The sequence below is a fragment of the Mirounga leonina genome, unplaced genomic scaffold (genome assembly GCF_011800145.1).
Source record: "Mirounga leonina isolate KUSES-001 unplaced genomic scaffold, KU_Mleo_1.0 Mir_93, whole genome shotgun sequence".
Taxonomy (NCBI): Eukaryota; Metazoa; Chordata; class Mammalia; order Carnivora; family Phocidae; genus Mirounga; species Mirounga leonina.
This window is the reverse complement of record NW_023270854.1, coordinates 48,424,800-48,447,350: the sequence shown is the minus strand read 5'-3', so window position 1 is coordinate 48,447,350 and position 22,551 is coordinate 48,424,800. Positions and strand designations below refer to the sequence as shown.

The following is a 22,551-nucleotide window of genomic DNA, read 5'->3' as shown; positions in this document are numbered from 1 at the left end:
AAATGAGTGCTTTGTGATTTTGAGCTCTTTTCATTGGCTGTCTTAAGAACTGTGATCATTGATCTTGACCAGCATGTTTAATTGTTCTCATAAAATTTTCCAACAAAAAGACTAAGCTCTGTAAATTCTCTAAGTTTTTGAATTTAGGCGAGATGCCATTAAAATGTAGAGCAGATGGTCATTTGAGTATTGGTAGAATGAGTCAAAAGCTATCATCAGGTGGTTCATTTAATGGTGGCAGATGTCTTCATAAAGCGTAGCAAAGGAAAAGAGCATTAAGTCTCTAGAATAATATGGTAATCTATGGGAAGGAGAAAAAGGACTAATAGGTTTAGTTAGGGAATTAAGTTTTATGAAATGAACATTTTAAGGAATAACATTTGCCAAAGCTAAGGAGGTTTATACTGGGAGGGAATGGTTTTAGATGAGAATGAATTGGGTGGATGTCATAGGGGAAACAAATAAGCTCCTGAAGTAAGAGATCAGTAAAATGTTGGTCTTGTTTATTAAATAGCCTTTCTCCTTTTTGTGTTTTCTTTAAATACCAACTTTTGTTTTAAAGTCAATTGATTGCATTCTCATTAAAAATTCTGTAGTGCTCATTTTGATGGTGGAATAGGTTGCTTTGTTTACTTTTTCCAATTCTCAGCCTTAGTCTGTTTCACAGCTGTTCAGTAGCTTTGTTGGCATTTGAACTGTGGGAACCAAGAAAGGATTTGGATGTGCTTTTGTGTGTATTAATGGTTTTCCTGAAGTATTCTCTAAAACCATGAATTGTAGGTTTTTTTTTTTTAACCAGTTATCATTGTGTGTTTAAATGGCTCCTTTTAAAGAAAACCTATACTTAGGTTATGAGCTCATGAATGTTGTTATCATTGTGCTTTGTGGAAAATGAGCTTAGAGATGAAAAATACGTCAGTAAGAGAATAGCTGAAAACTGGACTTTTCGTTTTTTGGTCAGATGGTGAGGTTGGGATACATTTTCCCTATGCTTTTCATCAACTCTCATTTGAAGAGCTGCGCAGTTAAGAATAAACCTCTTAAATGCATAGTGGATACTGATTTGTTTAGTGCATTTTACTTTTTGTGATGACATAGGAGACCTGTTTTAGACTTATTCAGAAACTTAACCACCGTGTGGACACTTACTGTTACTGACATTTGATATTAATTATGATGTATTGGTCATGGTGCTATCCTGGGGTAAGACAGGTTAGCCTGTGACTGCAGGCATGTGCCAGTGAGGAGTGTTGTCGGATCAAGTATATATTTTCTTTTCATGAAATAGCTCAGTTAGTGTAAGGGTTAAAAGAAATAAAAACTTCTAAGCAGTAGTTACATACTCTATTGCTAGAGTATTTGAAAGTTGGTTTCTCTAAATATTTGCTGTAAATACCATGTTTTTGTTTTGTTTTTAATTTATGGGTGACATACTTGAGCATCTCTGATGATATACTCATATTAAATGTCCCTACTCACTCAGCTGCTTCCTAGAATTAATATACACTCGGTGTATACCACAAAGGGTAATCCCACCAGTACATTTTGGAGATTATCTTTCTAGTTTTTCTGTGCATGTGTATTATATTTCTTATATAATGGTGTATTGTAGTTCTTTGCAAACTACTTTAGAAAATAATGAGTTTATTGAAAAAATATAGTTACCATATCAGTAATATTTTTTATACAACGTGGTTAAATTGCTTAAATTTCTCTCTATGGATTACCATATTTTACACATAAATAGCCCCATATTTTTGAAATAGGTTTTGTTAAATTTTTGTTTTTATCTACAAACAACTTAGTATCTTTGGGTGTACTTTTTAAAAAACTTGAAGACAGCGAGATGCCTGGGTGGCTCAGTTGTTAGGCGTCTGCCTTTGGCTCAGGTCATGATCCTAGGGTCCTGGGATCAAGCCCCACATCAGGCTCCCTGCTCAGTGGGAAGCCTGCTTCTCCTTCTCCCACACCCCCCTGCTTGTGTTCCTTCTCTCGCTTTGACTCTCTCTATCAAATAAATAAAATCTTAAAAAAATTTTTTTAAAGACAGGGTCATAGTCTTTTTTTATTTTTTTAAATATTTTATTTTTTTTCGAGAGAGGGAGAGATTGAGCAGGAGTAGTGGGGGAGGGGCAGAGGGAGAAGCAGACTCCCTGCTGAGTAGGTAGCCTGATGCAGGACTCAATCCCAGGACCCTGGGATCACGACCTGAGCTGAGGGCTGACACTTAACCAACTGAGCCACCCAGGTGGCCAACAGGGTCATAGTCTTTAAGGAATTTGAAACATTTTGCAAGTACCTTCCATAAAGGTTGTATCAATTTATATTTCCCTCAGCAAAATCTGACTGGCATGCATGTAGTTAATCTGTGCCAATTTGAGAGGATAAAATTGGTCTTGTTTTGTGTTTTTTTAAAAAATTATGAAAATAATATGGTTATTATAAAACTAAACAGTTCAGAAGTATACATAATAAAACATGAGAGTGCTCTCCCCTTATCCTCCTGCACCCTGAACCACTGTCAACAGTTGGGGTGGGTTTTCAGATTTTCTCTATCTGTATCCTGTGTGTGCTCATTTGGGCATGTGTGTGACTTCTGGGTTTCATGTCATCTTAGAAAGACTACTCAAAATTGTAAATACATTCAACTCAGTTTTTTCTAGCATTTTTATGATTTTCTATTTTCATATTTAGCTTTTTAGTTTATTTTTGGTATGTTGTACTGTGGGGAACTATAACAAAGTTCATACTTTTTTTTTAAACTTGCTTTGTTTCAGTTAAAATGGTTATAGGTTACCCCAAAACTTAGTGGTGTGTAATAATTTATATGTTCATTGCTTCCATGGGTTGGGGATTTGGATACAGCTTGGGGAATGGTTTGTCTCTGCTCTGCAATGTCTGTGTGGCCTCTCCATGTTCTTTTCCATCATAGGTGGCTTCAGGGTAGCCAGATTTATGATGAAAAGGACTCTCAAGGCATGGAGGGTATGAATCCTGAGAGAGAGAGAAAGACGGATACAGACAGACAAGTAGCACCTGCATTGTCTTTTATGATCTAACCTTAGAAGTCACACAGTTACTTCTGCTTCCTTATGTTGACCTAGGCAATTGCAAACATCCAGGTCCAGTTGGGAGGAAAATCTGTCATTGTCACATTGTCAAAAGAGCAATTAAGATGGATATATATTGGTGTGGCCCCCTTTGGAAAATACAGTCTGCCACACCTTTCCTCCACTGTAAATATATACTCAGTTTTTCAGGAATCTAACTGGTATAAAATGTACATATAGAGCAGGGATATACCTGTATTTCATTATTAAAACCTGTGAATTTTTAAAAAACTTATATTGTGATTTGCTATTTCTTATTATAAGTTGCAGTTGTACAAAAATTTAAAATTCGGTTTAATAGTCCTACATCAGGCATTATGTTATGATAGTTCTTCAAAATCTTTTTTTTTTTAAAGATTTTATTTATTTATTTGACAGAGAGAGATAGCAAGAGAGGGAACACAAGTCGGGGGAGTGGGAGAGGGAGAAGAGGCTTCCCGCCGAGCAGGGAGCCGGATGTGGGGCTTGATCACAGGACGCTGGGATCATGACCTGAGCCAAAGGGAGAAGCTTAACAACTGAGCCACTCAGGCACCCCAGTTCTTCAAAATCTTTTATCTGTTGATTGGTTTTAGAATTTACTTTAAAAAATATCTTTGTGTGAGCTAGAATAATTTCTTAACTTTGTAAACATTTCCTATTTGTGTTGGGAAATAATAGCTACAGGAATAATTGCAGATTTTTTTCAAAATGAACATTATAAAGAATTGATTACATACTGATTTAAAGTAAAATATAGCAAATTCTTAGTAACCCAAGAGATGAGTACCCAGTTTATGGATTATTTGGCCTTTAAAAAAAAATCCTTATGTGATTAAAAAAAAAACACTTTTTTTTTCTGTGAATTCATGTATATTCTCAAAAAAGAATAGATAAAGGTTACATTTTGCCTTTTAATTTATATTCTAAATGACTGAAGCATGTAATACTAGTGAATGATAGTAGCTTTGAGTTTTATGGCTTTAAATCTGTGGTTTTTAATTTTCGTATACATTCTGTTTAGAATATAATTTTTGGGGGGCTTATGGCCGATTATAATTTTCATGATTCATGCAGTCAGACTTAATTAGCCATAGGATAGGATACATCATTATCAACTGTTGAGAAGTAGTGGATTATCTGCTGGTTTTTAGGACTATCTTGCATGGCAGTTGTGTCTGCTGTTGCTGTGCTGGAGTGAAAACATTTAAGAGGAACTGAGAAGACAGACATAGCTGCAGGTAAATCATAAGCTTTGGGGGAAAACCTGACATAAAACAGTAATGAGAGAATTGCCATGGAGAAGGTAGGTAATTTGCTAAAATAGGGGTAATCCATGCATGAGTAATTGAATGTTCCCTATTTGTACTCTCTGGGAAATTGAGAATTTAAAAGTTCTTTGATTTTCTGTATAAGTTGCCAGATTTGCTTGGGATATATGATGATTTTGATCACCAAGTTATTTAAATAGGTGATTAGTACATTTAATAAATCTGTATTAAGATTAAATTAAGTGCAGTATAATTCTTTATATTTGCATTTTGTTTTAAAGCCTTCCAAAGTGTTTTTACCTCTATATATCACTTCAGCATCACAAGGTTCTATATTATCTTTGTCTGCTTGGGCTGCCATAACAAACTACCATAGAGTGGGTGGTTTAACAACAGGAATTTATTTCTTGTAGTTCTCTGGAGATTGGACAGTCTAAGAGCAAGGTCTGGCTAATTCAGGTTTCTTGGTGAGGACTCTTCCTGGCTTGTTGCCTTCTGGCTGTGTCCTCATGTGGCAGAGAGTGGGAGACCTCTTAGCTCTCTCTCTTAAGAATACTAATCTCATTATGGAGGCCCCACCGTCATTACCTCTTCTACACCTAGTTACCTCATAGGTCTCGTCTCCAAATATCAGCACATGGAGAGTTAGGGCTACAACATATGAATTTTAGGGGGAGGGGAATATATTCAGCCTATAACACACATGAAAGGAAATATTTTCTCATTTTATAAATGAGAATATTGATCCCTGAGTAGTAGTTTAAATTAATTCTGAACATTACCTAGCTAGTAAGTTAGAGAACTAGTTTCTTTAATCAAATACTCTTGTTTTTACCATTTAATGCAACAATTTAAATCTGCAAGTCAGAAATCATGTCTTATCTTGTTATTTCCCATTGTGACTATAATTTATCTCTAAGTCTCTGACAGTATTTCAAATTCCTGCCAAGCAAATGAAGCTGCTCCTGGTTCTCTGAATACACACTGTGCTCTTCTGAGATTTCTTCTTTCTTCATTTGAAAGGTCTATTCATCCAGTATTTCTAGGAAAGTTGTCCTGATTCCTTTTTCATTTTGTTTCTTAGATGAGTATCTATTAAGAGGCCTGGACTTGCAATTTTTTTTTTTAAAGATTTTATTTATTTATTTGTCAGAGAGAGTGGGAGAGCACAAACAGAGGGAGCAGCAGAGGGAGAGGGAGAAGCAGGTTCCACACTGAGCAGGGAGCCCGATGAGGGACTGGATCCCTGGGCCCTGGGATCATGACCCGAGCTGAAGGCAGATGCTTAGCTGACTGAGCTACCCAGGTGTCCCTGGACTTGCAATTTTGAGTATGTGCTTTTTTTTTTTTTTTTGGTTAATGGCTCTTTTTTTTAAGTAGAGCAGTTCTAGTTTTCAGTTATTATACTGTTTGTTCCTAAATATCTCTTATCTCTTTGTTTTCTCTTGAATGATCTCATTTATACTTTCTTTGGTTACTTTCTACATCTTTGTTTTCTAACCCATAGCCACCAAGTCCTAAATCTCTCCTGAATGTTTTCTCTCCAATTCTACTAGCTTTATCCTGGCTTAAAGTACCATTATTTTCACTTGGACTGTTGTGTAAACTTCTTACAATTTGACCCCTTTTCTCTAGCCACTTTAATTTTCTTCCTTTCTGTTATCCATACTACACCAGGGATGACACTTGAAAGCAGCAGAGGACCTGCCCACAGTAGCAGTAAAATAGTTACTGAATGAAATCAGTAGGTACTGATGTCTGCCATCTTCCCTGTCCCTGCGATCAAGCATTTGTGTGGCAGGAGACTGCGGAAGGATTGCACATGAAACGTATTTGGTGTTGGGTGTCATGCTCTTTTGTACTTTACTAGGCATCCAACTTCCTTTTAATTTTCTTCTATCCCCTTTTTATTTACCATTTCAGCTCAGGCACAAGTTTATCTTCATGTTTGGCTTTTTATTTAGAATCTAGTTACCTTATGGGATTTTAAACTTGAATATAGAAAATTAATTATACAGGGTTTTTTTTTACCCCCTTATCAGGAAGCAGTAATAGTGTATCAGTTCTTCTAGAGTTTAGTATTAACTTTACTACTTTTGTGCTCTAGTTCTCGGGTATTTAGCACATTCTTACTTGATTCTTAGAACAGCCCTTACCTTTTTCTTTTTTTAAAAAAGATTTTATGTATTTATTTGACAGAGAGACACAGCTAGAGAGGGAACACAAGCAGGGGGAGTGGGAGAGGGAGAAGCAGGCTTCCTGCTGAGCAGGGAGCCTGATGCAGGGTTCGATCCCAGGACTTTGGGATCATGACCTGAGCTGAAGGCAGATGCTTAATGACTGAGCCACCCAGGCACCACAGAACAGCCCTTCCTTTAAAGAACATAATGCCTCCTCCAAAGGGAACTGAAGTTCTGAGAACTAAAGTGACTCCTTTTATTTAATTATGGAAAATTCTAAACTCACAAAATAGAGAATTATGTAATGAACATCCCTATTACCCCCCTTCACCACAAGCAATCTTGTTTCATTTAAACCCCACCTTACTTCTCTGCTCCCCCATTTTCTTGAAATAAATACTATTATTTTATGTATAAATACTTCAGTTAAAATGACTCATTCAGGGGCACAATAATAGCTAGTGAAAGCCAGAACTCAAATCCAGGAGTGTTAGTGTTGAATGGACAATACAACCCTTGCTTGTAATTCAGTATTGGGCTTGACCATCCATTACCATAAAGTAGTGACACTGATGTTCACAGGTCCCACATGGTTCAAAAAACTTTTTTTTTCCTAGTTTTAATTTATCAAGTGATTTAAATAGGATAGTAAAGGAACATTATCCCCAATCTTGTTACACAAAAATGTTAGTTATTTTCATTATTTTATAGTGGTACCTTTTATAGTTTTTTTTTTTTTTAAGATTTTATTTATTCGGGAGAAAGAGAGAGAGAGAGGGGGCACGAGTGGAGGGGGGGTGGGGAGGGGCAGAGGAAGAGGGAGAAGCAGGCTCCCCGCTGAGCAGGGAGCCTGATGGGATTGTGACCGTGACCAGAGCCAAAGGCAGACACTTAACTGATTGAGCCACCCAGGCACCCCCCTTTTATAGTTCTAATCGTCTATGTCATTCATGTCATCATTTTTGGTGGAGGTCATATTGCCAAATGCTTATTTCCTTTTTCCATTCTTTTTTCTTGTTCTGTAAGGAAAACAAAGGAACATCCTGACTATAGTATATTGTTTCCTTTTACACTGAGAAACTGATTTGGTAATCCTTTCCTAAAGTTTGTTGTTTGGGGTGGGGAGTTTGTCAATACTTAGGGATAGATGCTTAAATTAATTGATAGTTTGTTTCTATGATATCATGAGGCTAACATGAGGCTAAACTTGTTTTTTCTTTTAGAGTAATTGTTTACCTGGAGAATAGGTTGAAATTCCTCAAAAGATTCTGAGTGTTTGAAGTCTGAAACATCTACTTGGTAGTAAATGATTCTTTTTTCTGTCACTAGATTGAACCTAAGTTTCAGTTTGTGGATGACAGCAAAAAAAGTGCTGATGTGTTACTAATGAAGAAAAAAATGATAGAAAATGTTTAGTTTATAATTTGTACTGATTAAAATACTTGAAACATGTTGTCTTGAAACTATATATGGTACATTTGAAATACTCTTTCCTACTTTATTGAATTACTTTGTAAAATGCTGTTCTTATTTTTCCCCCAGGGAATAGTATTCAAGTAAATAATACTTATAGTTAATGTAAGCATGTATCTTTGTTTTAATAGGCATCAAGCATGATGGAACCATGTGTGATACCTGCCGCCAGCAACCAATCATTGGCATTCGATGGAAATGTGCAGAATGTACAAATTATGATTTGTGCACTGTGTGTTATCATGGAGATAAACATCATTTAAGACATCGCTTTTATAGAATTACTACACCAGGAAGTGAGCGGTAGGGTAAACAATTTTTCTTCGGTTGTAATTCCTTGTTGGCATTCAATTTTTTATACTATTCAGCCTTAAAAATAGGATTTGGAAATAGCTTCTGACAGCTGGCTTAGTACCAGGACATAGGAGATAATAGCCTAGATGTGGACCAGGCCTGCCATATAGTGAGAAAAAAGCTCTGTGAAGATGGAGCTGTACGTATTTTTTCAAGATAATCTGGGCTATTCTTTGTCTGGCATGGAGACTTGGCACTCCTCAATATTTGGAAAAGCAAAGGCGGCCCAAGAGAGGCTTACTATTTTCTTCTTACTGTGCGTTCTGTTCTGTTAATCGCTACCAGATGAACACTAGGGCCCATTGATTGAATCAACAGGCCTTTATTAAGACTATGTAGCAGCTATTATGCTTGTGTAAATTTGAAGATAACTAAAACAGTATTCTTTTTTTTTTTAAAGATTTATTTATTGGCGAGAGAGAGAGGGAGAGAGTAAGCAGGGGAAGGGGCAGAGGGAGAGGGAGAGAGAGAATCTCAAGCAGACTCCCTGCTGAGTGTGGAGCCTGACTCGGGGCTCAAACTCATGACCTTGAGATCATGACCTGAGCTGAAATCAAGAGTTGGATGCTCAACCAACTGAGCCCTTAAGGTGCCCTTAAAGCACAGTATTCTTTTTTTTTTCCTCTTAAAGAATTTATAGGCTAAGGGATTATTTGACCAGTAGTGATTATCATGTGATGTTTTAGACTGTATATAGAGAATATGAAGTGTCTTAGCAAAGAGAGAGGAATATTAATTGTGAATTGGTACAGAGTTTCAGGTGATTAAATCTTCTTTTGTAGATAGATGGGAATAATGTATAGGAGCAAGAATCTAGCCAGTCATAGGGAGGCAGCAGGAGTAGTAGAAGAATGGATTTAGGTATAAGACTGTCCCAGTTTAGGGACACCTGGGTGGCTCAGTTGGTTAAGCGTCTGCCTTCGGCTCAGGTCATGAACCCAGGGTCCTGGGATCGAGCCCCGTGTTGGGCTCTCTGCTTGGTGGGGAGCCTGCTTCTCCCTCTCCCTCTGCTGCTTCCCCTGCTTGTGCTGTCTTTCTTTCTCTCTCGCTCCGTCAAATAAATAAATAAAATCTTAAAAAAAAAAAAAAAGACCGTGCCACTTCAAATCCTGGTCCTGCCTTTTATTAACTGAGTAGTTTTGAACAAGTTGTTTATTCTTGTCTTTTTGCTTACAATTTTTGAAGTTAGGGTATAATAAAGATATTCTAAAAATGAGTAGAATAATGAGGTAAAATTAGCAAAACAAAAGGAAAAACCCAAACCTTTTTGATTTTATGAATGAGAAGGATATAGAAGAATAAGGGAAAGATGGCCTTGGAGAACCAAGCTGGTCCAGATTGTTGAGTGTAGATTTTTTTTCAAGGTCCATAGTCCTCCGTAAGTATTGAATACTTTGGAGACAAGTTAGTGTTAGGTCAACACCAATGTATTTTATTTGGCCCATACTGTGTTTTGAATTTTTGAACACCCACGTCTGCGCGTGCACACACACACATACCCAAAGACTGTCAGCCCACTGGGCATTTGATCATGGTAACAGTTGGCTGACAGAGGAGCATCTGTATCCTTTAGACAAATCATGGTCTTGAATTCACCAAAGTCCCTACCACTGCCTCTTGTCTTCCTGAGCCTGGGGTCAAGTGCTGCTTGTTGCCATTTGTCATTGCTGTGGTGTTACCTTTTTGGCCTTAATTTATGTTACTTCTCTGGCAGTTGTAGGGATTTGAGTTTGCCACTTATAAAGTGGTGAAGGATATAGTGATACTCTGAAGTGGTTAGATTGGATTCATATGTTGATTCCATTCCATTATTATTTAGCTTTTGTGACCCTGGATAAATCACTTACCTCTTTGAGACTCTGTTTCCTCATTTGTAAAATGAATAAAATATAACAATACCTTCTCTTAAGGAGTGTAATAGACTTTTATACTTTTGTGAGTGCTTTACTTATAGTAAAAGCTCAGTAAATATTAGATATTATTATTTTTCTAACTACTACTGTCATCATCATCACCTGTGGAACGTAAAGGTATTTATGTGTCATGCTATTAAGGTATTAACTGGAACAAAGAAAAATCTTTTATATTTTTAAAAATAACCTTTTTTATTTTATTTTTAAAAATAAATTGGGGTGCCTGGGTGGCTCAGTTGAGCGTCTGACTCTTGGTTTTTGCTTAGGTCATGATCTCAGGGTCATGGGATTGAGCCCTGGGTCAGGCTCCATGCTCAGTGGGGAGTCTGCTTGAGATTCTCTCCCTCTCCCTCTGCCCCTCCCTGTGCTTGCTTGCTTTCTCTCTAAAATGAATTTAAAAAATTGTAAAAAAAAAATTCCTGGGTCAGTTAGGCATCCAAGCTGTGATTTCAGCTCAGGTCTTGAGCTCAGGGTTGTGAGATCAAGCCTGGCATTGGGCTCTGTACTGGGTGTGGAGCCTGCTGGGATCATCATCCCCCCCACCACCCTCACTCTCTCAAAAAAAATTTACACATATATAAATAAATTACTGTTAACCCACTTTTTTTTGTTTTTTTTTTTTTAAAGATTTTATTTATTTATTTGTCAGAGAGAGACAGAGCACAAGCAGTGGGGGGAGCGGCAGGCAGAGGGAGAAGCAGGCTTCCCGCTGAGCAAGGAGTCGGATGTGGGACTCGATCCCAGGACCCTGGGATTATGACTTGAGCCGAAGGCAGACGCTTAACCGACTAAGCCACCCAGGCATCCCTTAACCCACTTTTATATAATTTAAAAATAAATACTTTTATTTTTAGGGTTCTGTTAGAGTCTCGTAGAAAATCTAAGAAGATTACAGCCAGAGGGATCTTTGCAGGTGCCAGAGTGGTACGAGGAGTGGACTGGCAGTGGGAAGATCAGGATGGAGGAAATGGACGAAGGGGAAAGGTGACATTTTTTTTTTTTATTAATTCATCATGTTATTCTAGAATATTGTATGTTCAGAAGATTTTTATTATAACTGAATTTCTTGGTCCATTTTTTCTTATACCAGTAACAATTTTTAAAATCTTTATTTCTTTTTTTTCTGGAAGAATAAAAATTGTTCCTACTCTGTTGTAAATATTGATATTCATTGAGAAGGTTGTTGGGTAGATTTTACCTTTCTACTTTTTGGCTTCATATTGCCATTTTCTTGCCAAGAATGCAATTCTGAGCATCCTTTTTGGGTCAGTCCTCCCTAAGCAGTATATCATGCTTATGACTTTCTTATTACTAACATTTCATTTGAATTTACTTGTTTTATATTTAATTCCCTTGAAGGCCTGTTTCTGGTGGGGGGTAATAGGCATCTACTTTTGTTATCCAGTCTACTTAACTCTGTTACCTTTCTCAGGTAATTGTCCAGGAGTCAATTATACCAGTTATTCTGAAGGGAATTTTGTATAGCTTGTTTAATTGGGGGGGGATAGTGGCGCCTGGGTGGGCGTCTGCCTTCGGCTCAGGTCATGATCCAGGGTCCTGGATCGAGCCCCACATCGGGCTCCTTGCTCAGTGGGGAGCCTGCTTCTCCCTCTCCCCCTCCCCCTGCTTGTGTTCCCTCTCTGGCTATATCTCTCTCTGTCAAATAAATAAATAAAATCTTAAAAAAAAAATTGGGGAGGATAGCCAGAGATATTGGGGTAACTTAGTATAGATTCTTTTGAATTTAAAATTTTTAAATTTTTTTTCAAATACGTATTTTCTTTTTTTCCCTAATACATGTTTTCTAAATTTTTATTTGAGTATTGTTATATTGATTTCATTTTAAATAATAAGGTGTAATTTTAATGTTTGGAAGTCAGACATATGTGTTTTAGCCATTATATTTTAAGTACTTTGATTTTTACTAAGGAAGTGAACTTTTTTTTTTTAAATTTGGTAAATATTTATTGAACACTTAATCTGTTCAAGGTTCTCTTCCAAACATCAGGGATATGACAGTGGACAAAAGAGACAAAGTTCCTGCTCTCCTGAAACCTATATTCTACTTAGATTTGATAGGCAAAAAATATAAATCTAAATTCTGTGACTGTAGCGTGGGCTGTGGACCAGCAGCATTGGTGTTAGCTGACAGCTCGTTAGAAATGTAATAGGTTCCCTTTCTTCGAGTCCTTCTGAATCAGGGTCTTCATTATAACAAGATTCCCTAGGTCATTTATATGCACATCAAAATTTGAGGATCACTGCTTTGAAAAGAAAAATAGAGCAGTGTGAATTTGGAAAGGCGCCACCTCTAGATGGATGGAGTGCTATGGGGCATGCTTGGCAAGCCCGTTGCAAAGAGAAGGTACCCTTTTGTGGGTGGGGGTAGAAACAGTCTTGCCCCAGCGCATAGGTCTTAGGAAGTAGAGTGTGGGCTGGATGTCAGCCCTACTTTCCTCCTTAGTGAGCCCGCTTGTAGAGTGAACAACTTCCACAAACATAGCAGTTCTGTATTGTACAGAAGAATGTATAAAATATGTGAAAGTGTAAAGGATAGTAGTAAAATGAACACTTTTGTTCCCACTATACAGTTAAAGAATAGAATGTTAATGAGTACCTCTAAAAGGCTACTTTTTAGCCTTTCATGGTTGTAAGCCCCCCCAAGATAATGGGTTTTTGCTGTCCTTATTCCATTGTTTTTCTTTATTGTTATAGGACAGTGCTGTGTCCCACAACATTTAGGATTTCATTTTTGAAAAGACTAGTAGCAAGCACAAATTTAGTTATTGTAAGGATAGAGTAGAATTGCCACTTTTAAAGTTCCCAGGACAATATAAACTGGGTAGTCTCTGGCTAACCTGTCTTGCTTCCCTGGGAGTTGACAAGAATCCTGGGGTAGTCAGTGGGCAAGGTCCTGGGAAACAGGGCTTCACACAGGACTTCAGGCAGGGCAGAAGTATGGGCCCGGTGGTGGGCCTTGGCCAGGTATATGGTTAGAGGGGATGAGTTACTATGTGTTTTTTGCTTCCAAGCTTACTATGGTCCACCTCAAAGTTTTAGGAGTAGGTCAAAGCAGAGCATTTTGTGGTGTGAAATGAGAGACCTCAGCTGATCTAGGTGGCAGGGAATGGGGATGGAGGGAAGAGTAGGAACTTCATTATTACTTCGTCTAAACAAGCCAAGTGCAAATGAGAATTTGGGTCAGGGACACATGGGCAAAGTGTCCTCAGGTCAATAAAATGGTACCGTGGCATTGGGGATTTTGATGATAGTCTTCAGCACATCTGGCCTGTGAATCACATGGCTGTAATTTATTAAGATTTTTTTTTTTTTTTTTTTTTTTTATTTGAGAGAGAGAGAATGAGAGACAGAGAGCATGAGAGGGAGGAGGGTCAGAGGGAGAAGCAGACTCCCTGCCCAGCAGGGAGCCCGATGCGGGACTCGATCCCGGGACTCCAGGATCATGACCTGAGCCGAAGGCAGTCGCTTAACCAACTGAGCCACCCAGGCGCCCTCCCATGGCTGTAATTTAGACAGAACACCCTTGATACCTGGTGCCCAGCAGTCATCCTGGAAGCTCTCTTTGATGGATGCCTTTGCCTCTTTCTTGGCTGGATCTCATGTTTTCTGTATCCTATTATATCATCTTACTTAGCTTGCACTTTTCTTTTGGTAGAGTACACTTCTAATAGCTTCTTTTGAAAGTGCGTGAGAAGTACATTTTAATTTTTTTTATTTTTTATTTTTTTAAGATTTTATTTATTTATTTGACAGAGACACAGGGAGAGAGGGAACACAAGCAGGGGGAGTGGGAGAGGGAGAAGCAGGCCTCCTGCTGAGCAGGGATCCCGATGCGGGGCTCGATCCCGGGACCCTGGGATCATGACCTGAGCCGAAGGCAGACACCCAACGACTGAGCCACCCAGGTGCCTCGAGAAGTACATTTTTAATATTTTCATTCTAAATTTTTTTTTAGCTTTTTATTCTTCCTCATAATTATATGGTCAGAGGGTTGGAAATTATTTTTTCATCAGCTTTTGAAGGTAGGTTTTGAAGTCTGAAGCCACATCATAAATGGAACTTTCTGAGTTTCTGTTATTTTGGCACTTTTTGGGGGCATAGCAAGTAGGCATTTTTGAAGCTTTGAGTCATCAGAATTACATTTTTGGTTTGTTATGATTTAATCCATGTTGCATTTTAAGAACATAATGAGGAAAAATAAATGAAACCAGCTTGTACATGTGACTGAGTAAGGGAATTTAATATAATAAGTCTAAGAACATGTTTGAGATTAAATGTGATTTTTATTATCTGACTTTTATTTTTGCCCAAGTGTGTATATGAAGAACGTGTGAAGAAAAAGTCCCTTTTTCCCTTCAGTGCAGGCTGCTGTGTCCCAATCCCCTGGTTAACCCACATAAATGTGTGTAGTGTCTTCTTTTCTTAACTATTTTTTTTTTTAACCTGTGTGTGACGCTCAGAATTCTCACCCCACTGCCATTACGGCGTGTGCTCAACTAAATGGCCAGTATGAGCTATATTAAGGGTACATACCAGCCCAGGCTGAGCTTGCAGCACTGACAGTCTTTGGCCTACCACATGCCAACATGTCCCATGATTTGCATGGTGATAACAAAGTTCATACACAAAAATAAACATGTCAAGTGTAGTATTTGGCAGACATGATGCAAAGACACCATGGAAATGTGTAGTGTATTCTTTTTATTTTTATAAGATTTTATTTATTTATTAGAGAGAGGGAGAGAGAGATAGCACAAGTAGGGGAAGTGGCAGGTTTGATCCCAGGACCCTGGGATCACGACCTGAGCTGAAGGCAGATGCCTAACTGACTAAGCCACCCAGGTGCCCCCCTAGCATTGCGTTTTTAAAACAAACGAAGTAGAATGTTTTATAATCAGAAGGAATGTTTTACTAAAGATCGCATATTTCATTTTAGAGTGTTAGAAGTTGTTGCTTTATAATGTTATACAGTGGTTAGTTGTGCAGATCATAAAGTAAAGCAGTGCGGTGATGGCTGTAAATTCAAGGTGGTAGTTACCTCTGTTGGGAGGCCAGGAGAATGGGCTTGATGGGAGGCACACAGTGGACTTGAAAAGTACTGGTGATGTTCTTTTTCATAGGCTGGTATTCATTTCATTTTTTATTTTTTAAAGTTTATATATGTTATATTTTTTATAATGTATGATTTATTTCAAAATTAAAACTAAGTAGACTTATATAATAACAATTTAAAATATTTCTCAAATGTTTGATTAAATCTTAAAGCCTTTTTATCTTTACAAAAGCCTCAAAACACGTAGCTTACAAAATGATTTTTTTTTAGTACAGGGTAAAAACAAGGAAGAGTTATTATATATCTTTTTTTCAATAGGTTACGCTTTAAAATTATATTTTAAGGTCATGCTTTAAAAATTATATTTAACATCAGCCTGGCATTCTAAGTAACTGTAAAGGAGGGTGGTGATTATATGTGTCAGGATGGAGAAAAGTAATGAGTTGCACATGTGCAGCTCCCCATTCTTAGCTATAGACTGGTTTACTTGAGAATACCCAGTTCAGTGCTCATTTTGTATTATTTTTATGCAGTTGATTCTTGGCCCTTAAGCAGTAGCAACCCCAGTTGGTGGTGGTGGTTTTGTTTTTTTTTTTTTTAATGTCAGAAGAGCTTATGAATCAGCCTGTTGGATGTGGGGCCTAGAGATTGTGTCTGGGTTTCCACTGTAGGTATAGTGTTTTAGCTTAGATGGCTTGCCTTTTGGGGCAGCTGAAGGATATAGTGCTGGAGGAGCAATGTCAGCTCGTCTTCCTTAAACATTGGCAATGAGCCTTGTGCTTCTCAGCTTTTAGCTCACCGGAGAGCATGTTTATCTTGAATCATTCTGGGTATCTGGTCAAAGATTTTCAATTTTGTAATGAATAATGGATTTAAAATAATACACTGTTCTTAAAGGGAACCCTTTAAGAATCAAAATATAAAATTTTGTATTGAGTTATGTATTTTCTGGTAATCTATTACTGTAATCACTAAGTCTCCTAATTCAAAATTTCTGTAATGATTTTAGAAATTATCTTATAATTCTGGAAATATGTCTCTAGTTATAATTGCATTATATGTTAGAAGTGACTTATGTAAATATTTTTTATGGTCCTGTTAAAGAGGATGATAGCTGAAATGATATGTGAGATTTTAAATATAATTAAGAGAACTATCCTCTCCCCTCCCCTTTTAAAACATTGTTTTCTCTGACAATTCTCTTAGGTAACAGAAATCCAGGACTGGAGTGCATCAAGCCCACATAGTGCAGCATATGTTCTCTGGGATAATGGTGCTAAGAACCTTTACAGAGTTGGCTTTGAGGGCATGGTGAGTAGTAAGAATCACAAAAGATAAAAATATTGGATAGATGAAAGAAGGGAAATAAAAGTAGCTCCTATTGTATTCCTTTTTTTTTTCTTTTGTCATATTTTATCAGAATACAGCCATCTGAATCATGAATTTGCTGTAGGAAGAAAATCTGAAAAGTGAGGATGTAATAAACTTTATATTTTTAGTACATTTGCTTAAGCTATTTAATAGTAAATATGATTTTGTCCTCAGTTAATATTTGGGTAGCTTACTATATGTTGATTGTGTAGAGCTGATCCCCTTATAAATCTGAGTTAGGGGCTTATTTACTAAAATCTATCAAAAAGTTTTAGAATCATCTGTAAGGCTGCTCCTCAGCATGGGCACTGAGTATAGTATAATAATGAGGTTTTTATAGGATATTCGTATTCTAGCTCTGGTAGCTAATAAAAGTATAAATTATAGTAGGTGTTAAAGTTGTTTTTAAGGAGATTTTTTTCCCTTCTATTTTTAAAGAGTAGTGTTGGTAATTGAAAATGTTTGATCTTGGGAATGCAAGCTGGTGTAGCCACTCTGGAAAACAGTATGGAGGTTCCTCAAAAAGTTGAAAACGGAGCTACCCTATGACCCAGCAATTGTACTACTGGGTATTTACCCCAAAGATACAAATGTAGTGATCCGAAGGGGCACCTGAACCCCACTGTTTATAGCAGCAATGTCCACAATAGCCAAACTATGGAAAGAGCCCAGATGTTCATTGACAGATGAATGGATAAAGAAGATGTGACACACACACATATATATATACACACACACACACACACACACATATATATATACAATGGAATATTATGCAGCCATCAAAAAATGAAATCTTGCCATTTGCAACGACGTGGATGGAACCTAGAGGGTATTATGCTAAGCGAAATAAGTCAATCAGAGAAAGACAATTATCATATGATCTCACTGATATGCAGAATTTAAGAAACAAGACAGAGGATCATAGGGGAAGTGAAGGAAAAATAAAACAACGGAACTGGAGAGGGAGACAAACCATAAGAGACTCTTAATCTTAGGAAACAGACGGTTGCTGGAGGGGAGGTGGGTAGGGGGATGAGGTGGCTGGGTGATGGACGTTGGGGAGGGTATGTGTTGTGGTGAGCACTGGGTGTTGTGTAAGACTGATGAATCACAGACCTGTACCCCTGAAACAAATAATACATTATATGTTAATTTAAAAAAATAAGTAAAATCGGTGGAAAAAAAATGATTGGCCTAAAAACACTTAAATTACGTGCTTAGGAAAATAATGGTGGTTTATTCAATGGATTGCCCTATATTTCTGCATTTCATGGATCACTGTTCAAATGTTGACCTCAGCTATTTAATTTATGGAGTACAACTAAATATTAATGCCAAAATATTAATGCCTTTTACATCTTTTCCATCTTGAATATATTCCTCCTTGAAAAAATTCTTTAAATTTTGTTTTTTCCCAACTGTTTTATGCCCCTTGGTAGGAGGGGAGAAAATATCCCACTGTCCCCTTGCTTTTAATTTATTCCATTTATATGGAATAAGTTTATATGGGATAAATTAAAAAGCCAACAATGTGAATCTAAACAAATACTTGATTTGCCAATTTTAATACTAGTATATAGCATTAGTTATCAGTTTTTCATTAGTATTTTTATGCCTCCTCCTGTTTTTAAATTGTGGATTTTTTGGGGATTCTGATTATTAACTTGCTTCAGATGAAGCCTTAGGTATATGTGCAGAGGTATTTAATGAGTGGTATACATCTATAGATTGATCATTTTTGATGGCTGAGTAGTACTCCTCTTTATGGTTATGCCATTATTTAATAAGGTTTCTGTTGATGGTATCTGGGTTTGTTTGTTTTTTTAAATTGTTGCAAGCATTGTTTCAGTAAGCATCCTTGTACATGTATCTTTGCACGTTTATGGGTGTATTTTTTTAGGATAGATTCCTAGAAGTGGAATTGCTGGGTTAAAGTATCGCATTAAAACAATTTGACCCCTCTGTCTCTTTGGCTAGGACTGAGCTAAATGTGATGCTGTAGTGGCAAAGGAGGCTATAAAAAAGAGAGTTGAATTGTGTGTGTATGTGTGTGTGTGTGTGTGTGTGTAAAGGAGCTCCTTTCCTTAATACAGTAAGTATATACCGATCCCCTATATACTATTAGGCACTTTTAAGTAAATCTGAATTTTTATAGTAACTCCCAAGTTTGCTCTTCTAAGTTCACATTTTCTGTACTTTTGATTATATCACAACTGCCTCCCCATTCAGATACTTAATTTGTTTTCTTATAAAAACTAAATGGAAAGGAACTTGAGTTAACCAAGTTATGAAGTAAGGACTAAAGTTTACATAAATAGGAAAATTAACTGGCTAAGGAACCAGAAGACTGGATTAGGTCCTATCCTTTTCTATTTTCTGGCTGTTTGGTTTTGGATAATTTTCTTTATTAACTTAGTTAATACCTGCCTTGTGTATGTCATAAAATTGATTGAAAAGAACAAATGAGTTGTGCTCTTTTTTTTTTTTTTTGTAAAAGTATCTTTAAAATGGAATATGTTATGTACATTTTAAATACTAGGTATTTGTTGTCATGTGTTTTTGAAAATATTTTAATGGTAAAGATCGAGGCATTTTAATTTTGAACTTTCAAGGAAAGCTAAAAGTTAATGAGTATGACCTATCTGAAGATCAGTCTTTTAATTTTTGATGGGTGCTTTTGAAAGTAGTGTTTAGTGTGACTGTTAACCTAGAGCTATTCTTAACTTTTGCTGAGGGTATGTTCTGAATGAACATTTTTGCCTATTTTAGGTACTGAGCTATACTTGAAGTTTTCAAGCGTGATTTTTCTGGTTTCTTTTCTTCTTAGTCTGATCTCAAGTGTGTCCAGGATGCCAAAGGAGGTTCTTTCTACAGAGATCACTGCCCTGTGCTAGGTGAGTCAGCAGACTAGTGAAAATTACTAAATAGTGTGTCAGAGTTCATGGAATCAGAAAATGTTTAAGTTGGGTTTTAAAAAAGTTATTTAAGGAGATACTTTTGGGGTTTTATTTTATTATTATTTTTTTGAAAATTATTTTCTCACTGGTCATCCATTTTATTTTATTTTTACTTATTTATTTTTAGATTTTTTAAAAAAATTTTATTTGACAGAGAGAGAGACAGCGAGAGCGGGAACACAAGCAGGGGGAGTGGGAGAGGGAGAAGCAGGCTTCCGGCTGAGCAGGGAGCCCAATGCGGGGCTCAATCCCAGGACCCTGGGATCATGCCGAAGGCAGATGCTTAATGAGTGAGCCACCCAGGCACCCCTTATTTTGGTTTTTAAAGTATGTGTTCTTTTTTATTTATTTAGACTCTCAAAAAGTTGTCATGTCTTGAGAATTGATATACCACTTATATGTCATAATATATTTGAAACCTTTGTCTTTTAGTTATAAACATGTTGAAAAATTTTGTTAGACTTTCAGTATCTCTTACATATTGATGATAGATTCTGACAATTTAATGCTTATAAATTCCTTAGAATTTTTGTAAAATTGCCTTCTAAATACAAAAATAGAACATTAAGGTTATATAATAAATATAATTTTTCATGTGTCATTAAAATAAAAAAGGGTAAGAAAACAAAATTATCTTCATATTATAGATTCTTTATTGCTGCCACAGTAAATATTTACCACATTCTTCTAATTAAGGCTTTAGTCTGTGAATGCTTGCCTTTTCATATGAACTCTGTGTTCCTCTTTTTAAATAATTTTATTTCCCTTTTGGCCAAAAAGTGCTGTTTTCTTACAGCATACCCTTATTTTTTTTTTTTTAAAGGAGAATGTAGAAGAAATACTTATATTTTTGACAAGATCATCCCTTTTTCTTGCTCTCAGAAACTTTCTTGTTTTATGTCTTGCCTTCATAGGAAAAGTTCAGAATCAACATACATATTTTGGATCCATCATCATGGTGTTTTATGATCATGAATCCTTTGTCCCAGAACTAGCTTTGAAAATAATCTAGGGAATGGGCTTTTAAATATTTAAAAATGTTCCTTAGGACATTTCCTTAGGAAAAAAATCACAAGGGCCATTTGGTAAAAAATAGTACTAAGTAGTTCAGAGAAGAAAATAATTTCAAGGTTCTCTTTCATATTCTCTAGCTAGTTATTGTGGCTGTAGTTAGTTATTGAACCTCAATAACTGTGTAATTGTAGTGTAGTTATTGCAGGGTTAGTCAACAAGTCATCCAGGCAGAAAAATGAATATTTTCAAAACCCAGAACTTTATACTTTGATAAAGGGTTGCATAGTCTAATAGATTCTGCTCTTGTTCAGTTGTTATAAATCATCACATTATTTCAATTTGTGAGTCTTGTGATTGTTTTCTTTCTTATTTTTGATGTTCTCTAGCTCCAGAATCTGGTACTTACAGTATATTCTCAAAACATTTTAAGATTAGGTTAAGATTAAAATATCTAGAGCTTGTTTTTATTTAAAAATAATGCAGTTGCCTAATGCTGTTGTGGTTTTCCTTTTCCTTTGTCAACTCCCTCTGTAATTACAGGTGAACAAAATGGCAACAGGAATCCTGGTGGATTGCAGATTGGTGACCTGGTAAATATAGATCTTGACCTAGAAATTGTACAGTCTTTGCAGCATGGTCATGGAGGATGGACTGATGGCATGTTTGAAACTTTAACTACAACTGGAACTGTTTGTGGCATTGATGAAGATCATGACATTGTAGTACAGTATCCAAGTGGCAATAGGTTGGTAATATTTCTTAATTTTTAGTAATGGCAAATAAAGTTGGTATATAGAGGAAAGAGCCTTCGAGAAAGCAAATGTGCTGTAATCAAATACTCCTTAAAGCTGGCTATTAGTAGATAAAAATCCAGAATATGTTGGTAAAGTGGAATGGAACAAATGAAAAGGAGTGTGTGTGTGGTATGTATGTGAATTTATATGAATCTATTTATGACACAATATTCTGTGTACTTTTTTTTTTTTTCCTGCTGGAGCAGAATACATTGTATCAGTATTAGATTAAATATAGCTAAAAAGTTCTTTGTTCACAATGGACTGTATCAGTTTACCCTGAATGAGAAGAATAAAATTGGAACGCTGGCGGGTGTCTCTAGAGAGTCATCTCTTGGTAACATAGCTTTTTCTTGCCACAGACATGTGTGCATATACCAGTCCTTTTTTTTTCTCTTTTTCTTTTAAAGATTTTATTTATTAGAGAGAGAGATCACAAGTGGGGGAGGGTGGGGGCAGAGGGAGAGGGAGAAGCAGGCTCCCGGCCGAGCAGGGAGCCCGATGCGGGGCTCAATCCCAGAACCCTGGGATCATGACCTGAGCCGAAGGCAGACGCTTAACCGACTGAGCCACCCAGGCGCCCCAACATATACCAGTCCTTATTAGTAACATAGAATTGCATACATTTCCTCACTCTGTACCTTTGCACATATAATTTCCTCTATGTGCAATATCTTTTTCTCCTTCTTTGTCTGGATTAACTCCTCTGCATCCTATAAATACTGAGTTTACGTGTTTTAGGAACCTTCTCTCATATTCCACTCTCCCTGGTGTATGCATATGCTATTCTTCTGTTTAGGTCTCCTGTTATATATGAAAATGGTGATTTATTTTACCTCTAGGTTGCAAGTTTCTTGGAGCCTTTTATTTATTTGCTCTTAAGGGCTAAAATATATTCAATTTACTGATACGGTTGTATTTTAAAGAAAAAGCTGCTTTTTCTTTCTATTTAAAGAAAAAGCGGTATTTAAAAAAAAAAAAGACGATTGAATAATTGTCAGAGCTTTATTACTGACATACACATAAAGAAACTAAGTCGTTGAGGTTCTTTAGGGGAG

The 22,551-nt window shown here is 36.7% G+C and overlaps 1 protein-coding gene across 2 annotated transcripts in view; it reads left to right on the top strand.

The window, feature by feature from the left end:
• MIB1 (mindbomb E3 ubiquitin protein ligase 1) overlaps nt 1-22,551 on the top strand; it is a 127,700-nt gene that overhangs the window by 15,280 nt on the left and 89,869 nt on the right. For both annotated transcript variants that reach the window (XM_034995994.1, XM_034995993.1), the window contains exons 2-6: nt 8,145-8,316; nt 11,135-11,264; nt 16,561-16,665; nt 19,556-19,622; nt 21,240-21,444. In XM_034995994.1, the coding sequence (XP_034851885.1) occupies nt 8,145-8,316; nt 11,135-11,264; nt 16,561-16,665; nt 19,556-19,622; nt 21,240-21,444 (679 nt within the window). The remainder of the gene's footprint in view (nt 1-8,144; nt 8,317-11,134; nt 11,265-16,560; nt 16,666-19,555; nt 19,623-21,239; nt 21,445-22,551) is intronic.